This window comes from Electrophorus electricus, chromosome 3, assembly GCF_041902795.1.
Source record: "Electrophorus electricus isolate QZ-2024a chromosome 3, ASM4190279v1, whole genome shotgun sequence".
Classification (NCBI taxonomy): Eukaryota; Metazoa; Chordata; class Actinopteri; order Gymnotiformes; family Gymnotidae; genus Electrophorus; species Electrophorus electricus.
In genome coordinates, this window is record NC_137499.1 from 21032248 (window position 1) to 21053697 (window position 21450).

The 21450-nt window shown below is 44.6% G+C and overlaps 1 protein-coding gene across 1 annotated transcript in view; it reads right to left on the reverse strand.

Moving 5' to 3' along the window:
* Window positions 1-21450, reverse strand: part of LOC113587790 (alpha-1,6-mannosylglycoprotein 6-beta-N-acetylglucosaminyltransferase B) — a 96859-nt gene that overhangs the window by 63664 nt on the left and 11745 nt on the right. The window contains exon 3 of the mRNA XM_035524791.2: window positions 8147-8291. Coding sequence (XP_035380684.1) covers window positions 8147-8291 — 145 coding nt within the window. The remainder of the gene's footprint in view (window positions 1-8146; window positions 8292-21450) is intronic.

Below are 21450 nucleotides of genomic sequence, written 5' to 3' on the forward strand. Positions count from 1 at the left end.
TTTATTTATTTTTTTAATGTTTATTTTTAAAATTAAATACATAAACATATTTTATGTTTACTTATACTTAAATATGCCTCAACATATTCTAAGTGTAATAGCTTTATTTATGGTAATATTAAGTAATATATCAAATTAAAGTAATATATAATTAATGTCAAATTTATTTGTCCTTAATTTAAATGTCCTTAAAACTGTCCTTAAATAATATATACATAATTCTAAAAACAGACTTTAATCCAGCAAAAAAGGACTATATGGTCCATCTATTTTAGTTTTCGAAGCAAAGCAAAAAGTAAACTTTTGTTGTCCAGTGATATAATCAGTCGGCCAGCAGGTCACGCCTCAGTCAGCACTCAGCCAGGGATTCGCCAATCACCATTCGTAACCACACCCCCATTCCCAATCACCTACTTAAACATCACTTTCACCTGTTCCCTATTCCATCCCACAGGGAGTGCTGCGCCCTCTGTCCGTCTCTTTGATCACGCTGCTTTTTTTTCGCCGAGCAATCTACCCACGCTTCTGTTTGTTTTGCTCCTTTGTTGTTCATTAAGCAATGTTTCCCGTTCTGATTCCCCGGTGTCATCTTCTGTGTATCAGCCTGTCACACAGCAGGCTCAAATGGCCAGATCTTGTCAGAACACACGACGATTGATGGGAAAGTCATGTCAACTTCCTGTGTAGTGATGGAGTGTTATTCACTATTCCCTGTACAATTTGTAGTGCCCTTCAAACTGAACATTTTACTCCCAATAGTTTGGAGTCTCCCTTAAAGTGGCTGAAGTCCACTCTGGAGGGAACTGCAGGGGAAGTTGGAACGCACCAAAATTTGGAAGTCCTGCTGTTGGTTAGGAACTGTTGGCTCGGAACTGTTGTCCTGAAACACTGGTGTTGTATGACGTTGGGGCTCTGCAAATGAATGACATTGACATGCTCAGAGACCAGAGGTAGTCTAACTAAAACTGGGTCATTTTTGTAAGTATGACCTTACCTGAAATATTATTGTAATATCTGTAATACACTAATACTGTATTGTAATTTATATGAAGGGATGTGAGGATATACTGGGGCACAGATGCAGCTGTAGCTACATACAGGCTCTAATTATCTGGATCATTATACCCTTTACTTATATGTTAAATATGTTTAGCTAGCTAGCTACCTGGAAAATTTCAGATTAGTTCAAATTAGCTACCAGGCAGTGGGTAATGTCAGGGACATTTGGTGGTGTGCAAACTTGCCAACATTTTTTTTTCTCATTGACAGACTGATCCCCCTTCTTGAAATGTGCATGCACCAGGAGTGTCTGTGCATCTGAGAAGTAGCTGCGAAATTAGCAGTTAGTTGTAAATGCAAAGCCATTAGCACTGAAGATGCAGTAAACTTAGTTGCCTCAGAAGAGTGATCATTGTTCTTAAATGCACAATTAGGTAAGAAGCTAGTTATATGAGTGGATTAATGCTACATCCAATAATTATTGGTGTTTATCATGAAGGTTAATGTTAGAACTCTGAGATGTTCTTGACGACATTAATTATGGTGAGAATTACAATAAGTCAACTGTCATATTTATCTGTTTGGTATGAAGTAAGTGGGCTGAGCCCTATGTGAAACCGTAATGGCTTGGTGCAGGACTTCTGACATCACATCCTGCGTATAATTACGCTTGTTTATCTAGTGCACCTGGCGACTAGTATTAATAGGGGAGCAGACAACAGGGGAAAGACGTCGTGAAAGCGCTGAGAGACAGCTGACAAAAGGAAGCAGACCCTATTTGTGCTGTCGTGGGCTGGCAATTCACACTGGCAGCATCCAAGGCTTGCTGAACCATGTACACGCAACCAGCTGAAGCTACAGTGAGGCAGATAAATGCGGAACCCAGGCGTCTGCGGGAGAAGGGGTGGAAGATGACTCATAGGTGGATGACACTGCTACTGGATTGGGAACGGTACTGACTACGAGAAAGGGGATAAACATAGAAGCAGCCAGTGTGGTAAGAGAAGGACAGAGATCGCAGGTGTATGCGTGTGGGTGGAACAAGGTGACGTCAGTGAGAAGGCTGAGGGTTCTTCATGGAAGGAACGTGCTGGGAGGGTGAAAGAGAGAGAACGGATGTTAGCCAGAGAAGCAGTGGAGAGCACGAAAGGGTGAAATAACCCTTCCCAGTCCATATCCAACGTTCCATTTCGGGCACGGGATGGCACAGTTGTAAAAAACAAAGGGAAAAAAAGCTTGTTGTGTGAATATTGTACATTGTAGACAATATATACACACCATTTTAACCAAAACAATCAATGCCTTAAAATGATATAAAACTCAGAATGTTTATTTAATTCCAAATTTAACATATATTTTAAAAAGTTTAAAAATGAACTAAAACTGTCCACATCAGTCTATTTTCTGTTTAGGATATAGAAAAAACTTAGATTATATGAACTATTCACTGTTTTGAAAGTTACAAAAAATATTAATATATATACTACCTTTCAAAAGTTACCAGTTTACCTAAAGTTACCAAAGTTATCAATTTAGTGGTGAGTTTTATTTTGCAACATTTAGTGAACTAGAATGTCATTAGTATTTCATATTCTCAGTGTCCTAATACAACACAAAAGTGTGCTCAGATAACAAATTGCACCCCCCCCCAAGCCCCACCTCGTGGTGGTGGTGTCCATGTGGCTTTTTGTTTGTTTTGCTTGGCAGTTTCACGTATGGTGTTTTGGTCGTATGCCTTGCCCCACACAGGTGGTGTGTGTTGGGCCTTGTTAGTTGTGTCACTTGTGTGTTATTCTGTTATGTTCCTCCTTTATAAGCCCCTTGTATGTATTTTTGTTGGTCATTAATGCTTTGTTGTCTTTCTTCAGTTATGGTTTGTACACGTTTATGTTCCTTTTCAGTTTATTAATCTCCAGATGGAGATTTGCTTTTATGTCTTTCCTTTTCACATGCTCTATGTCTGTGACAATTTAAAAATTATGGAAAATACAATTATGTATTTTTTACTTAAATTATGTATTGAATAATTACAAATACTATCATCATTTTTTGCTTAACCAAATTTGTACATTGGAAAATCACTGATGCGCATTCATGTCCTTCTATTAGATAGATAGATAGATAGATAGATAGATAGATAGATAGATAGATAGATAGATAGATAGATAGATATGAATAAAAAATTTGACAGAGCGACCCTTCGTCTATCTTGAAATAATAAATGCAGTTGTCATTAACTTTTAATAAAATGGACCCATATAGTTTTAGCTAAAACATGTTGGCTTGCTCTAGCAAAATAACTAGCTACATTTTTATTGCCATTGTTAGACATGGTCGTTAAGTAACACACTTTCAGACTATTGTGAAAGTCTCATTTTGAAGGGAAGCCTCGAACATTGAATTAGCCTTTGGGTGGTCAAGAATGATGCAAGTCTGACAGAAATATTTTATAAATCATACCTACCCCCCCTTAGAAAGCACTGGGGGTGAGTAGATGCTGAGGAAAGAGGGTATTAACACATTGCAGAAAGAGAGATGGAAAGCAGGTTGTTGGTATTGAGGAGAGCAGAGATCTTGATGACAAGGAAGATAAAAAGCATTCTAGGGCAGCATTCTTTATGGATCCATTATTTTTGTTAAGACCTTATTTGGTAAAGAGAAAACTAGGAGACCAAAACTTGGAAAGGACTTAGAGGAGCATTTCAATAGTGTGTATTCTGACGAGGAAAGGACAAAGCGGATATTCCACTGCTGGGTAACACTAGTGAGCGGCTAATGGATGGTAGTCCACCTAAGTGGAGATAAGGTGTGTCATGCAAAGGCAGGCTCTGGATCAGAGCCTAATGGGGTCCCATAATGTGTGTATAAAAGTGTACCTGATGTTTTGAAGATTTTATGGTAGATTATGTTCATGTGAAAGAAAGAGATTATATCTAAAGAGGTATTATTTTACCGAAAGAGAATGATGCTTTGGGTATTGAGCGGTTAAACGTAAAAGCCTTCCTAACGTGGAGGGTAAGATTTTCTTTCGCAGCTGTATTATCACAGTTGGCTACATATTTGAAAGTAAATAAATTCATTGACACATCAGTGCAAAAGGCAGGAATATCAGGTTTTGCAGGGGGTTTGGGGTATAGCAGCATTATCTGGCATCGTCTTCTGACAGTGAAGATGGAGGGTAGGGACCTACATGTGCACTTGGCTAATGCATTTGGCTCAGTGCCGCATAATCTCTTGTGGGAGGCATTCGGGTTCTTCCAGGTACTGGCTAAGACTATGAAGCTGGTTAAGGCTTATTTTGACGATATTTCATTATATTTTAATACAAGAGAGTATGTTGTGTCCTGGCAGTGGTTAGAAATAGGTATAATGAAAGGTTGTGCTATTTCAACATTAGCATTTTATGATGGTGATAGAAGTGATGATTAAAGCCTCTAATTGGGTTTTATATTGGGGGAGGGTCTGAAGGATGGTACCTCCTGCACCTCCCACCAATCAGGCATGACAATCATAGATGGCATGACAATGCTGGCAACGTTTCTGCCATTTATTCGGCAGTTGCCAGAAAAGTTAAGTGACAATCTTAGGTGGGCTAGGATGTAGGTCAAACACAATAAATCTAGAACTTTATCAGTTGTGAAAGGAGAAATTCCTGAAAACAATGACAATGGCTTAGTTTGAATTTAGGGATTCACCTGGCGAGAGTTACGATATCCTTCCAACTCTGCATAACACTGGACGGTGAGTAGGTGAACATCCTAGTTGTAAATTATATGCAGTGGCTGGTACACTGAAGCATATTTTATTGGCATATAAGGTTGATTTGATGCAGAGATGCTACTCATGAAGGCTCAATCAAGTGCTTATCCCCTTGGCATGCTTATTCAATAACAGAGGTTAACTCACTGCCCATTAGTGTCAGGAGTAGAGCTATTGGGTTTCCGTCTGAGGGGCAGTGTTGTGAAGAGCAAGCAAATGCTATAAATATCAGCAGATGGGTATGAGATTGCATGAGATTGGAAACTGGTAGCAGATGTAGGTAGAAAACTACAGGTCCCACAGTGCAAGGCTGGATATTCAGTTGTACTTTGAAAGTAATCAGATTGTTTATCATATAGAGTTAACCATTCCATTCGAGGGTGCAGCTAATGACGCGTTCAAAAGGAAGAAGCTGAAATATGTAGACTGAGATGAGATAACATGGCTGGCAGGGATATATTAGATCAGTAGAGATAGGTACTAAGGGATTTATAGCCAAGTCTGCCAAATGTTTGCTTGTGGAATTTAGTTTTAGAGGTTGTATGCTAAGGTATCTGTGAAGGAATTATCAGAAGTAGCTTAAAGGGCTAGGAAGTGGCTTTGGATAAGGAAAGCTCCAGCTACTTGGAGAAATGCAGAATAAAGAAGGACTGGCTGGGGCTTTTCTGTGTTTCATTTACACAGAATACTGGACAGATCAGTAGACTGTCATGGTATGCTATTGTCATGTCTAGAATGGTAAACACAAGCAGAACTAGTGGCACTGAGCAGGCATTATTGGTGAGTATGACCTCTGTCACCATGGGGGCCAATATGTATAGGGAGTGTTCAGTGGCATAATGGGTAAAATCCATATGGAAATGGTGGCAGTCTGACTGTGTTTGGCCTTAGTCAACAGTGAGGCCACTGGCAACAATTTTAACAGGTCTTAGTCAACAGTTTGGCCTTTGTCAACAGTGAGGCCAGATTTTACAGTTTAAGGAGTGATTGTCTGCACGGTGGCAGGACAATGGGTAAATCTAGCATAAACATATGCTGTTGTTCTAGTGCATGAAGTCTATATGGCATTGATTACGCATTAATGGTGTCAGTAGGGCTAGGTACAGCCTTAGTCGCCACTGTAGGTTTGGTGGGTTGTTGCTTGGGGGAGGGGCGGGTCTGGGATACCGGACCTGACTGTTGTGAAACACACACTAAGGAGGGTGAGTACATGATGACCCCTTTGAAGAGCTTGTGAGGTAGTGGGTTTCTGGAGGTTTATTATGAGTAAAGTGAGGGGGTGGAATCCTATGTGGAACTCTAATGGTTGGGTGTAGGGTATCTGACATCTAGTTATCTATGTAACATGAAAGATCAGCTACATTTGAACATATATACCGTTTCTCAGACACTGCAGTGAAGCACCTTGGGCTTTTTTTCCTAAGAGTAACATTTTATAGGAGTGGTATTTTTTCATGCGTCACTACCTTCCCAATTGCTGAAATGCACATAAAGAAGTGATAATGTTTAATATTTATTATTATCTGCGGCTATAACAAGTTACTGCAAAGTACAAAGTGGGCTAATATTTTGGCACTACATTTGGCAGTAGATAGCAGGCCACTATTGACCGAGGCATTTTTCTCAGCAGTAAGACGCAGCTGACCATTCAAACACCATGCTTCTTTGGGAGATGTCCAAGTGTTTGAGATGCCATACTGTTGATGAAAGAATGAAAGATGCTGGGCAGTGGATGATGGTCTGCTACAACTAGGCTTAGTGGTCTTGTTAGGCATTCCAAGTGAATACACCAAATAACATCTGTTGCTCTTAATTCCACAGACCATTTTAACGAACGTATCCGCACGGAGATCAGGAATATGGTAACAAGGCTGATACACAACAGGCCTTTCTCAAGAACAAAGAAAATTCAGATCATATGTGTTTACGGACTAATACGTACCTGAAATAACACAGTTAAATTCTAGGACACTGACAGGTTTGTTCCTTTTTTTTATAAGCGTTTTCCACTTCTCCTTTTGCTCTTCCCAGCAGCCTTCACTCTCTCTTTGTGGTTACAACCCCCCCCCCCACCCGCCCCGCCTCACTGTAGGCTGTGCGATTGCATGACGATTGTCCACGCTGTCTCGGGCACAGAATGAAAGCTGCCTACAAAAGCGTGTAGCGAGGAGCGGAAATCCCCCCCCCCCCCCCCCCAAAAAAAAACAGCCAAAGGTCACAAATTAGCTCCAGTGGAGGTGTGATCCTCCACCTTCCCTGTTCCTCCATTATATTAAAAAAGCTTAAATATATGTTATGAGTTTTCCAACAGTATAAATGTTCCCTTGCCATTATGTACTTTAGCTGCAAGAAAAATGAGCTACATTATATCGGTTAAGGGGGAGCTGGATGCGTCGCTCATGTGCATGGCAACTAATTTTCTGCCCCTTCCGAGGCCACTTCAGATTCAACGTTCATTAGCAGTTAACAGCATCGTAGCTAAACAGTGGTATCACACAGCTTCAAGCTTATGTAAATATTATAACAAGGCCTTTATTCTTTTCTCGGGCGTGTTGAGGGTTGTGCCGATTACTTCAGGATCCACTGCTTGAGAGTCGGGTCACACAGCATCAATCAGTGGTCCTCCATCGACCAGAGCAGAGGAGAAACCAAATGAAGCCCTTCATGCACAAAACAAGTGCTGCTCAAAACTAATACTGACTGATGAAGCAGAAGTGCAGAGATGTGCAGGGGAAGTCAAGACTCGCACTTCCAAACCGGAAGCAACGACGAGCTAGCGCTTACTAACTCACAAACCTGCTCACAAATGAGCTACCGTAGCCTACAAAGTACAAGTCAGATTGACTGTTTGCTAAATAAAACATTCAGCCTAAATAATTTATTCAGCCTGGCCTGGCAGCCGTCCGTTTCCCTTATATTTCAAGCATTTAGGATTCCTATTTTAAACACTGTAAGATCTCAGACACCAGTTAATGTATTTTCTCACTTACCCAAAACTGTCATTCTTACGCTAAGATGGATAAACACAATATTAATATAAAGAGAATGCGCTTTAGAAGCGTGTTTCTGCTGTGTTTATAAAGACGTAGCACTCTGAAGAACTGAGCTAAGAGCCTAATCTATCGCACCTGGCCTCAAGCTTCACAGGCAGGCAAATATCCCCAGCCTGGGACTCATCTCAGCAGCCTGTCGGATGCTCAGGGGTTTACTGCCTTGGCCAGCTGACATAACTTGGATAAGGAGAAGGTCATAGATTAACTTCAGAAGTCACTGGCCAAAGGTTCTGTAAAAATGTTGACAAAGAACAACTTTCGGTTTCAAATGCCCCAATGAGCCACATCCCAGAGTAGCTCGGATCCAGGAATGGCCACAGGACCAGCGCCATTACCTGTTAATCGCTGAGCTGAGCTCTTCCAGACGGCGCGAGTCGTTGGTGTTGTCCAGCTTCGACAGACTGTCCATCCTCTTCAGAATGACCTCCAGCATGTCACTGATCTTCCTCAGTACACTGCGGGACTCAATACCTCCCAGCACTAGACACACACACACACACACACACACACACACACACACACACACACACACACACACAGTTTCATATGCATCTGTAAACATGTATGGTCACTTTCTGCATGGCTACATTTCATCTTTACTACCTCATATTTAGGAACATCTAGATAACTACACAACAGTGAACCATTGGTTAGAAATGTAATACTCAATGATGGTGATAAGCTCTTTACCAACTGCCAAATTACAAAAAAACAAAAAACAAAACAAAACATGATGCTAGTGCTACTTAACTAATTGCACATCTTAGAAAGCATGGTTTTTATTGCAAAGGGTAATCTTACATAATCCAAAAGAAAAGAAGGTCAGATGGAATAGCAAAGCTCTCTACACTCTAAACAGAGGGCGTTTTCCACATCAACATTTAGCAAAGAGTCGGAGGTGAGAAACGTTTGGCCGAGGCCGCGTTCTAAACCGCACGGGGCTCAGTGCACTTCCCTTTTCTACATGTTAACATGTTTTTATTCTTTATCCCCACAGTCCCTTGGCAGCTGCAGCCTTGCCCGGGGTGTGGAGCTTTTGTTAGGCTCTGGCCTAAATAAAAAGCGCCTTAATGTCACCGTGGCCCTCCAGGGCAATGCAGGCGGGTGTACGGGCAGGCATGCGGGCACAGCCCTAACCTTTTATATCTAATAGAGTGCATCGGAGCTCGGATTATGAGGAGAGAGGGGAACAAATTATGTTGACACTCTCCTCTCTCCCCAAGCCAGAGCCAATTATGGGAGTCCACAGAGAAAGCCGAGGTGATGTTATTGCACTCAAGTGCTAAATTAGCGCGAGACAGCCAGACTTAGAAAGAGAGAGAGAGAGAGAGAGAGAGAACAACAATAGAGAATGGGGACAGAAACAGTGACAGAAGGAGAAAACTAAATAGAGACAGAGTGGGACACAGAACTATATATCTTTGCCTAAATTCCACTTTCATTCTCTTCAGCTCTCAAAGGCTCATCCCAAGGCAGCTGAAGGGCATCGCTCTCCATACACGGTGTCGTGTAATTAGATCTTTAAACAAGGAATTGAAATGAAGCAGTAGATTGCACATGAATGGGATTACACAGGGTTAGGCATGAATGGGATTACACAGGGTAGGGTTCTTATCGAGCGCCAGGCTGTGCAGGGGCACCTCTGTTTTAGCCCCTGTGACTCACAGCCTGCAGCTCGGTGGGAACAGTTCATCGCGGAGCCAGCATCGGTAAGTGAGCCATGTCCGTTTTTGGTTCAGCGCCGTGACCCAACACTCCCACGGCCGGTGCTGGGAGAAAGAGACAGTTCTGCAGAACAAGGCTAAGGCAGCAGGACCATATTCCACTTTATTTGGGCTGGAATTGACTGCTAGCAGCTCTAGAGAGATTCTGCAGTGGATGTGGACTCTGGAATGGCTGAATATTCGGAGGATGAATGAACGGAGGAACAGTGATGACTAAGTCAATGGGAAAATGGCTCATATCCAAAACCTTTCCACTGCCTATACAAGCCCAATGAGTCATCTTTCTTAAGCAAGTGCAAAATTTATATTTGGCCTAGTGGCATTCTGTGTCCACACGTGTGTGTGTGTGTAACTCCTTTGCGGACCGCCGACAGATGACGGGTTACGTGGATGACAGCAGCAGAAGAGTAGAACATCAGAAGGCTTCTGGCTCTGCTCAACACGTGGGGCAAGTCATGGGCGCTGCTGCTCTGAGACAGACTCAATTACTCCAGAGACAGAGGGATAAGGACCTGAGCCAATCACATGGCCGAGAGAGAGAGAGAGAGAGAGAGAGAGAGAGAGAGAGAGAGAGAGAGAGAGAGAGAGAGGGACGGGAGAAGAGGATGAGAGAGTGCAGAGGTAAACAGAGAGGAAGAAATGAAAAATGAAGGAAAACATTTACTTTCTTTCAATCAGCGAGGACAAAAACAAAATAAAAATACTGAACAAGCGGGGAGAGAGAGAGAGAGAGAGAGAGAGAGAGAGAGAGAGAGAGAGAGAGAGAGGAAGAGTTAAGGAGAAGAGAATTATGGAGCCTCCACTTCTGCCAAATCCTCTACCGATCTGGCCCCGCCCCCTCTTTTCTTGCACCCGTGTCTCATCGCTTACATCATCTCTGCCTATGTATATATAGCCCGTCTGACCCGACGCCTTTGTAAAGCGTCACGTGCGTTTTTACCGGTTTCAGTCTCACTTTCTCCACGCTTCTGCTTTCGTAACTTGTTTCTCGGTTTAGTACTGGCTTTGCCCACGTGAGCACTGTCAGCCACTGTGGGTTTTTTTTATACCTCTGCTAATGATCGTGATTACTATTTTTAAAAAGGCTCTGGTCATAGTAACGCATAAGCAACAGCAGGGGTGCGCTGGGGGAGCATCGTGAGACGCCGCAGTTAAACACGACTAACGCTGACTAATGCCTCGCACGGAAAACACGGCGAAACACCGCAGGCTCGAGGTCACGACTGCAGCCGGGGTCCACGCAGGGTCCTCACCCTTGGGCAACAGCACGGCGTCGTTTTCGGACTCGGTTCCAGATGGATCCGCCCAACCCACAGCTGCTGGGAGGCTCGTTCCAAGGCTGCAGTACGGCGCAAGTGCGAGGTTCCAAGCGTCGCGGCAGTAGTGACATTCCAGACGCACAGGCGCTCGGAGAAACGTTTTGCACGTCGGACTGATTTGCTGAGAACGCAGCCGAGCTGAGTGCGAGCGTGCGAGGGAGATGACAGTGACAGTTACTATTTGCTCCAAAATTCCTTAAAATGTCCAGAAGGCCCGCTAAACGTGTGTACAGCATGTGGCCTGAGGTCGGTACATAAACACTGTAATTAAGGAGCCACATTAAAACTGGGAAAATCAGCATAGCCTAGTGCTGCATAATCATATCAGCCAAGCACTAAAAGCTTACTAGTACGTGGTAACAATGCACATCAGCATAATAAACGCCTCTGCAGACCATCTAGAGGCAGTGCAGAGAGGACAGTTTTCACACTGCCAAAGGGTCATACTGTAATACGCGTTACTCTAAAGCAACCTGTAGAATCACTGTCTGCATAAGCAGTGATGTTTATGCACATGGAAATGTTGATGAAGGTCTGGGGACTCTCACACCGGGGACGAGGTCACAGTGTCAAACATTTTACTCGTGAAAATAAATGAACTCACCCAAAAACAAATATTAGTGGGAAATATTAGTGGGAAATATGGAAGGGCACAAAAATTTCGGGTCAGGTCGTGACATAACCTTTAAGAAAATCCACCTCTGTTGTAAAGCAGTGTGCGCTCCCTCACCCGGAATATTGGCTCCAAAACAAGACCTTTCTGAACCCGAACCTGAACCTAAATAATGCCTCTAAGAGCTCTGAAAACTAAACTAGTGTGTGTGTGTGTGTGTGTGTGTGTGTGTGTGTGCGTGTGTGTGCGTGTGTATGTGTGTGTGTGCGTGTGTATGTGTGTGTGTGCGCGTGTGTTACATGCACTCAACAGTACAGGGACCAATAGATCAGGGAGTCAGTGGAGGATATGCTTATCTGCTATTCAGCCATATATAGGAGTCAGAGAGATAGAGGGAGAGACAAAGGAGGGAGAGAAAAGAGAATAAAGAGAGAGGGAGAAAGCAAGCAGAAACGAGAGAAAAGAAAACACATTACTGTCCATTTGCATTTTTTACGGGCTCTTCCTCCACCTATTATGCCTGATGCATTCCACAAGGAACTGATGGAGAGACAGAGAGGAGAAGGGCAGTGGGGTTGGGGGAGGGAGGGAGGGAGCGAGGGAGGGAGGGAGCGAGGGAGGGAGGGAGGGAGGGAGGGAGCGAGGGAGGGAGGGAGGGAGGGAGATGAATGGCACATAATTCTAAATTATCTTCTCTTCTCTATAGCACTCTCCACCTTTCAGAAATCATCTCCACATTTACTGCTTCTGTTCTGCTAAGAGTGACAGGTAAACATGACATCCACGCATCATATTCACACACACACACACACACACACACACACGCACACACACGCACGCACACACGCACACACACACACACACACACACACACACACTCATGCAGGCATAGTCTGTCTCTGCCCCTCTCGATCTCTCCTTTACACACATAATCAGCCTTTTTCCTTACCTCTCCACTCCGTCTCTTCCTCACATACACATACACAATCACACACACAACACATGCACACATAAACACACACAATCGCTTCCCTGCTCCCTTACTCACTCCTGGCGCTGCCTGGGGAATGACTTTGTGTGCGGAATTTCCCCTCAAAAAAGACGCAACGGCCAGCCCTCACGTCCGCTGATGTGTTTCCCTGCTTGAGAACAACGCAAGATGGAAAACAAAATTCATTTCTTCATTTAGAGTTAGCAAAGCCTGCCAGAGGTCAAACCAGAAAGGGTCTGTGAGGTGAGCAACAATGAACCAGGTCGACTGCCTGAAACCTCTGCATCGAGCAGTCGATCTGGCTGTGGAAAAATCACAATTATGTAAAGGGAGAGAAAATGTGGATCTGGGATGGAGGCGTACGCAGCTAAACAGCCCGCCCCGCTGGCCCAGAGGCTCACGCGGGTCTTGCTTTTCCGTGCGTCTAGTTAAGTCTAGCAGCAGCTGGACTGGTGGGGTATTAGCCTGCTGCAGCGCGCTCCGCGGTGATGTTACGGCAACATGACAAAGCCTCACGGGCAGTGTGTGTACCTGGAAAACAATCGGTAAAAATCTTCGGTAACACTGTACAGCCAAAAACTTCATATGACCACAAGAGTCTTCCCTCCACAGGACACTTGGGGTGCTTGGAAAAATGCACCTCACAGTTTTAGTTTTGTTTTTTATTGACAAGTAAAAAATTTGAATAGCCACAGAAGCCACAATAAAACATCCCTTTTATTTTACGTAAAACTATAAAGGATTTCTGCAGGCAGACTCAGAGCTGGTCCTGAGGCAGCCAGGTATTGATAGAAAGATATTGGCAGGTCCTGACTGGCACTTAAACAGACAGCCTTTGCTCTGAGGGCTAGTCCATCATCAGGCACATTAGCACTCGGTGGTTAGAAGGATTAGCGGTCCTCTGGGAGTTCGCTTTTAGCGCACCATCACGTGGAGCGCCTGTATTGTTCAAAACCAGTGTTGGGTTCAACTGATGGGTCAGTACCACAAGAACCCAAAGTACGTCCCTTTAACAACAAACCACAAATGGACACCTAAGGACTTTTTCACTCTGCCAGGCAGGTGAGAGACTGAGTTTGCCTCGTGTCAGATGCCCTGTGAGCCGCTGACATGTAAAGCATCCCATGTTTAGGTTTATACGGTGAAATCCACAGTCGCTTTATGTGGAGATGTCAAGCCTTTTTAGAAGAGAAATCTTTTTTGTGTGTATTTCAGAGATGAAACAGCTTAAAGTTTAATGATAATCATATTAATTCCTATTCTATATTAGGCTCCTTTATCCTATTAGTCTTTTAAAAACCCACACACTGAATGTGCACTGGCTTGCTTACTGCAAAACACCCCAAGGCTATGACACTCAGAAGACCCACTCCTAGCTTCCCCACAGATCCGCTTGGCTATGTTCATTTATTAATTCATTTAGTGCTGCGCTGCATTTCCATTCTGTGATAGGTCATGACGATGTCTTCTCATTCTTGGCCATGTGCGAAAAGCTTTCCGAGCTTTTAAAGTGTGCGAGTACAGGAGGGGCCCCCGGGGACCCCAGGGCGGAGCCCATTGGAGCGGCATCTGTCCACAAGCAGAGACCCAGAACAATGGGCGTCTCTAAACAAACAAGAAAAGCCTCAATCCAAGCAAGCGTTTCACCCCATTGGCCCGACGGTGTGTCGCACACTACGCTGGTCGCACTCCGGATAGACAATGTTATTCAGTATTTCCAGAGTTCAGCATGCGCACTGCGCAGTCTAATACGATTAGGCAGAAGAGTAATGGCAGGTGTTTTAAAGCCAAATATATGGTACTTTTGGCCTATTGTACAGAGGCAGAGACCCATAATCAGTGTTACTGCTGGCTTCCATGACGTTTACAGCATTTGGGAAACATCCTAATTCGGAGTGTGTGCGCTCCCTGAGAACTGAATCGACACCCTTGGTATTGCCATCATTAGTGTCATTATCAGGGGAGCTACAGGAATCTACTTTCAACAGCCTATAGCTATTGAATAAAAATACATGATATGGTGAAACTACCTTATTGTGATGCCTACGCAACTAGTTTTTAAAATAAAAATAGCATATTGTATGGCTACATATTGCAGTTACAATATTCTGTACAATATATAAGCAAATTGGTGAGCCTTTGCTTAATATTTAGATTTTTATGATAATTTAAATACTTCGCTTCACCGAAACATTGAGATCGGGCTCAGCATGCTTGCAGCACAAGCCATTTGTAAAACAGCTCATATCCGGCCTCCTGTGAGGTCGGTATTGCAACTGGTAGAAGATGTATCGGTCCACCCCTGAGAGCAGTGAAGCAGTGGCCTCAGCCTGGCCCTGAGTAGGTGAGCAACCCATCGAGCTCTCTACCGCCATGACCAGCTCCCGTGCATATCTATATACATTTAAATTCATGAGCTTCTGGAGCGGTACCGCACTGGGCCTGTGGACACCTCAAACGAGGTCACGGGTAATCCTCCGCACCCCGAGCAGGCCAAGGGAGCAACACGGCATCATGGGAAACGGAGGGAAACCCACATGGTGGGGTTTTTTTTTTCGCTTCACGCATTTGATAGAGAGGTCAATGAAGTCAGTCACACTTATCCATACAAGTCACATGCAAGTCAGCAGAACTGACTCGGTTCAGGTCGGTTTGAACTCTGTATGATACAAACGGATCTCAAAAGAACAATGTTGAATTGTGTTAAACTGGGGAAGCCATGTTTCTCACACTGCTTTATCCGGTTTTTAGAAGGCTGCTATTCCTGGTGAACTCCCACACTTTTTCTGCTGAAATGGCTCCATGCTCTCTCCGCCCCAAACTGCAGAAACTAACAACCTCTACCAACAGGCTCCAAATTATAGTGAACCAGATGTTTCATTTGTTACAGTAGGGGACTTTTTATCATTCAGCATGAGCTATTTATCACCTACAAGATTCTGGGAGTTGGTGTTCTGTTTTCTGCGGTAGGATGACTGTGATTTGTTTTGGTTTGTTTTGCATCCGTTTGGTTTCATTGCTTACCTTGTGCTCACCATAAAGTCATTGGTGGTGTATGCAAGTGTGCAGAGACAAAGACCACGGGAAAAGCATTCCCATGAAGGCTCGGGTATGACGACACACTGCGACATTCAGCCTCACTAACAAACCACCACGTGAGATAGCACAAAAGCTCGCCTAAACCAAATTGTCTCGCAGACTCAAACAAGCACTTCGAAGCAATCTGCCGCCAGATTATGAAGCAGTAGCTCGCTCACGAAGCGTGTCTGGCTACGGGAAAAATTTGACTTTGAGCTGTAGCAGTCGCCGCGATGCACGCGTGCCTGCTTTAATACAAATCCTAAAGAGGAACGGTTACAGAGGAACGTCAGGCTCGTGTGACTGACTCAGCAGCAGTTTTGTTTGAAGTGGCTGAGTTCCAAAAGGGGCGGATTTGCCTGTGTGTCATTTGCTGTGCGCGCTGATATCAGAAGAGGATCAGCTGGGCCTGACACCAGATCCATCGCTTCGTGTCTGCTGATATCCATTACTGATAACGAGAGGAAAGGGAGGAAAATATGGAATGGCAAAGGGGGATTTTCTGGGTGGAGAAATTGACCGCAACATTGTTAGACTGCGGTCTCCTGTTAGTCTACTGCTCCCCAAAGACACAGCAAAGACACCAACACACTTCAAGAGTCTTTGGCGGAGAAGGAACGGATAGAGTTCTGACATTATCAAGTGGTCTGACGTAGTCTGCTGGAAATCACAGGCAACTCTAGGTAACCATTTTCCGAATGCACATGAATACCTGTTGGACTCCTGCAGCCAGTGATTTCCCAGAAAGAACCGCCCCTGCCCCAGATGGACGGCTAATTCTGAAGTGGCTGTTCTAAGAATGCAGTCCCACGCTGCCTGGAATTCAGGGCTGCATCACGGCAAACAGGCCTGGCAAAAATGTGGAAGTGTTGGACTCCCTCCCTTTCCAGCTTTGCCATTAGTCGAGCTTTGCTTTTATCTGCCTCCAGAAGCCTCGGTCGACACTCCGAGCACTTGAAGAAGTGTTTGTGCGAGCAAGCATAAGGACACAATCAATTAACAGTGACATCCTGCTCCTCATCTGCGCCAGTTTCACTCTCCCTCCCGCGTTTCTGAAGGGAGGAGATAAAGAGGAGAGTGTGGGCTGTAATTTAAATCCCATATCCTCCGAGGAAGCATTTCAATTAAAACATTTCATTTTATTTCTTAGTATCCCCCCATACACACACACTCACACACACACACACACAGCTCTTATTCTGTTCCAAAGTAGATCCTCTCAAGCCAGTTCTTTGATTTCTTCACCTCTGAAGTTAAAACTACACACTACCTTCTCTCTCGCGCTCTGTCTCTCTCTCTCTCTCTCTCTCTCTCTCTCTCTCTCTCTCTCTCTCTCTCTCTCTCTCTGTCACCCAGTATTTCCCTTTACTCTCTTTAATTTTAGAACAAGGTCTCTGTGTTGAATATGACAGACCTTGAAATACAGAAGGCCCGAGTTCTCCTACTTCAGTGTTACAGTGCTCTAAGTCTATTATACCCCATCCATCCTACGGAAAACCATGGTACAAATACAATGTACTGTTGCTAAAAAAAATACAATAAACATTTAATCTGAAAACATTTACTATTCAAAAACATTCTAATATCAGTGCTGTTTTAAAGCCATTGTATTTTTCAACTTTTTCTCAACTTTTTTCACTGCTGTAAAGTTTACCATCTCAAAATGAACTTGCAAGTACAGCACTACACAAGCCAGTAAATTAGACGTCCACTCCTGGCCAGCAAAAGAGGTCAATAAAAATCAAACTATTCTATATTGTTATATCTCACTTCTCTCTCTCTCAATGATGCTGTTTGTCTTTATTAGCCAGACAGTCCCCTGTGTGAGTCCTGTGGGAGGCAATGGGCTTTTGACGAAGACACTCTCCTGCTCGGGCTCCCCGCCCAGAGCGCTGCCTGACTCCTGGACGTACACAGCGCATTCTCACCGCCTCTCAGCAGGACGATACGGAAGACGCAAGATGTTGTCTTAAACAGTTCACACCTACATGAAGGCCATCCTCTGTCAGCCTGATGACGGCCCAGAAGGTTGACCAGAGCAGATGAGTTTACCCAGAGTTCCCTGGGAGGAAAATGGGATGTGATGGTGTGGTGTGGCCTTTGCCATTTCTGACAACATCACAGTGAAAACAGGAATAGTTCTTCAACAAACTAAAGGGAAAAAGCCCCGTTAGAGGCCATGGCATATGGGAACCAGTAATAAAGCCTCTGGCTGTGAAAGAGATGTAGACACACACACACACACACACACACACACACACACAGAGAGAATACAAAGCTGTAACCAAACGAAGGAACCTTCTGTGGTTCTGGTGAAAAAGAAACCCATCTAAGTGACATCTGGCTTCTTGGATGTGTTCCTTATTTAATAACCTTCTCCTCCTGCCTCCTCCCCCTAAGTCTCTCTTTCTTTTCTTCTCCATCTCTCCTGCTCTCTTTCACATGCTCCCATCCCTCAATCTCACCGCATACCCTTCCCAGAGGTAGCCCACGCTAGCATCTGGCAGTGTTGGTGTTGGTCTCTGCTCAAAGCTCTGGCCAGGCTGCCCCCCGCCCACCCACCCACCCACCCCTGCTCCACGGGCAGCGGGGACAGAAGCAGCCGCCCCCAGCCGTCCTGTAGCGACTCCGCTCAGTCGCCGCCGTGACAGATGGAGATGCGAGACAACCTCGCCCGTGCAGCGCCAGACTCGGCTCGCGCAGCGCGCTGGCTTAGCGGCTACACCTGCTCTCGCCCGCCCGTCTGAACCCAGGAAACGTGTCGATTACCCGGCGTGGGGGTTCGGGTGCACGGCTTTCACTGTCGCTGAGGAGGCTTCTGGGAAGAGGAGCGCCGGTGTGAAATCAAGACCCCCTCCCCTCCCTCGCCCCTGCTTCAAAACGAGGCCTTTCACAAGGACCAATTTTGACCTCTGAGGTTCAAAATAGTCACAAGAAACTAAAATGAATGAGCTGCTCCTCATACTGAAGGCGTGATAGCTTTCGTAAGTTTGGTTGGAGGTCCTAACCCTGAACCAGCGTCTTTTACATTTTAGAATCCTGAATCTCCTCCATTTAGTACAGAACATCATGCAAAGGTTAAACATTAATGGCATTAAATAATCGCTCTGAGAATTAAACCCTCACCACAGTGGACGCCTGCCAAACGTCCGGTCTCTGAGCCTGGGAGAGCTCTGATTTTTATTGCCCCTGTCCTGTGTTCCACTGGGGTCAAAATGATCCCATATTTCTCCCACTTTAACCTGAATTTTCTTTTTTTGTCTTCCTGTTATCGCAGTCTGCTGCAATAAGCTAGCACTAAATGACTATTTTTATCAATAAAGGAAAACTAATTAACATTTAATCTGTGCTACTGGTACTTTTTCTGTCAAGATAGGGTTGTTTCTCTGGGTTCCTATATGTGACCCCTTTGACCCCACCACCTGAGGACCATGTCATTTAAGAGACACTACCATTTTAAAGTAGCCTTAAGTTAAACATAAGCATTTATGCAAATTGGTGTCATTTTCTGATTGTCCATATAAGAGCTCATCAGAATGCAGGAGCCAAGGTCCTGCAGACTCTCCTGATGTTGGAAAATCTCCATGTTTGTGCGGCCCTGAAATCAGGAGACACTTTCGTTTGCTGTTCTCTGACATGTTACAGCTTTCTTTTCCCTTCAGGAAAGGAAAAGAGGTGATAGACTTCCTGCTAATCTGGTCTATGACCTCAGTCACATCTGTCTCCTCTCTAAACAGCTGTGTGTAATCCTCAGGATCTCATTATAGACGCCCCACTCCAGCAAAGCTGATTTTCTCCCTCCCTCTCTCTCTCTCTCTCTCTTTCTCTCTCTCCCTTTCCCTCTCCTGGGCTAATGCAAACACCTCAGTTAGAGTTGCAATATCCATACCCCCTATGGATTCTGTCACAGGCAATGACACCGGACACTGAAATCTCTTTAGGGTTTCTCTATTTCCAGTAAATGAGTTAGACGGATATATTTTTGCCTTTCTTTTTTGGTCCACAACATATACACTAAGATGAAACAAAACAAGATTCGATATATAGGTGTGAATACATAAATACAGAAGGGAACCAAGCTTGAGGACGATGGGAAAAATTGCTTTGCCATAACAAATGCCCTGTGCCATGTATAATGCAGCCTCGTACTATCGCCCAACTTGACACCCCAACCCCCACCCCCTTATAACGCTTTGTGGCCCGACAGCAGCACATGTACAACGTCAGGTTACGTCTGTAACCCGCTGCCACTGTGCTTTAGTGGGAGTTTTAGTCTTTAATGATAAATCAGTGTTTTTAAAAGGTTCTGACACCTTCAGATGGATACAGCCTCATCTAAGGTAACAGATGTTAGCTCAAGGTAACAGATGTAATAGATGATTTCTCTTTGAGTTGTAAAATATATGAAAGTAATATCACACTGGGAATAAAAACACAACCACACTGTTGCAATGTAGCATTCATGGGAGCTAAAAATACGATCTCATTTTACGAAGCAAAAGTTCTATATAAAAGCTATATGACACTGCTGCAAAGCACGCAAGCCATTATAACACTGTCAGAATATGAGAAACTCTAACAGCATCTCACTGTATCTCACAAAAAAATGAAAACTCACACACCATATCTTACAATGTCCTTCAAAAAAGAGAAAGTGAAAGAGAGAAAGAAAGACATGAAGAAAGAGGGACAGAGAGAGAGAGAGAGAGAGAGAGAGAGAGAGAGAGAGAGAGAGAGAGAGAGAGAGAGAGAGAGCAACCCAGTCGGACTCCTGTAATGAGCAATGAGCTTTTTGGGGCTGTGTTTTGTAATTAAGGTCGAGGAAAGGAATGGAGGTGGAGTGACCCTGCTCCCAGTGGAACTCCCACTCAAAAGAGGAGGAAAAGCTTATTTACTTTCCCCTCCACTACAAATATTTATAGGCAAACTGCCCAGCCCTGCCCTGATTATGGGGCAGGCAACACACCGACAGCTCGCAAGGAGAGCAAGTGAGGTCGGATATAGGTGGGACAGGTGAAAATGTGTGTGTGTGTGTGTGTGTGTGTGTGTGTGTGTGTGTGTGTGTGAGTGTGTGTGTGTGTGTGTGTGTGTGTGTGTGTGTGTGAGTGTGTGTGTGTGTGTGTGAGTGTGTGTGTGTGTGAATGCTGTCTCTGGGGTGTATGTGTGTGTGTGTGTGTGTGTGTGTGTGTGAATGCTGTCTCTGGGGTGTGTGGGTGTGGGTGTGAGTGTGTGTGGGTGTGTGTGTGTGTGTGTTTGTGTGTGTGTGTGTGTGTGTGTGTGTGTGTGTGTGTGTGTGTGTGTGTGAATGCTGTCTCTGGGGTGTGTGTGTGTGTGTGTGAGTGTGTGTGTGTGTATGTGTGTGTGTGTTTGTGTGTGTGTGTGTGTGTGTGTGTGTGTGTGTGTGTGTGTGTGTGTGTGTGTGTGTGTGTGTGTGTGTGTGAATGCTGTCTCTGGGGTGTGTGGGTGTGTATGTGAGTGTGTGTGTGTGAGAATGCTGTCTCTGGGGTGTGTGTGTGTGAGAGTGTGTGTGTGTGTGTGTGTGTGTGTGTATGTGTGTGTGTGTGTGTGTGTGTGTGTGAGTGTGTGTGTGTGTGTGTGTGTGTGTGTGTGTGAGTGTGTGTGTGTGTGTGTGTGAGTGTGTGTGTGTGTGTGTGTGTGTGTGAGTGTGTGTGTGAATGCTGTCTCTGGGGTGTATGTGTGTGTGGGTGTGTGTGTGTGTGTATGTGTGTGTGTGTGAGTGTGCGTGTGTGTGTGTGTGTGTGTGTGTGTGTGTGTGTGTGTGTGTGTGTGTGTGTATGGTGGTCTCTGTTACTCTCTCTTGCTTTTTTCCTTTACTCCGACCACACCACGCTAAGATGCGTTACCTTGCTATTCACTAGCATGCTAATCGTTAATCCCTCCCAAGGCCGGCCAA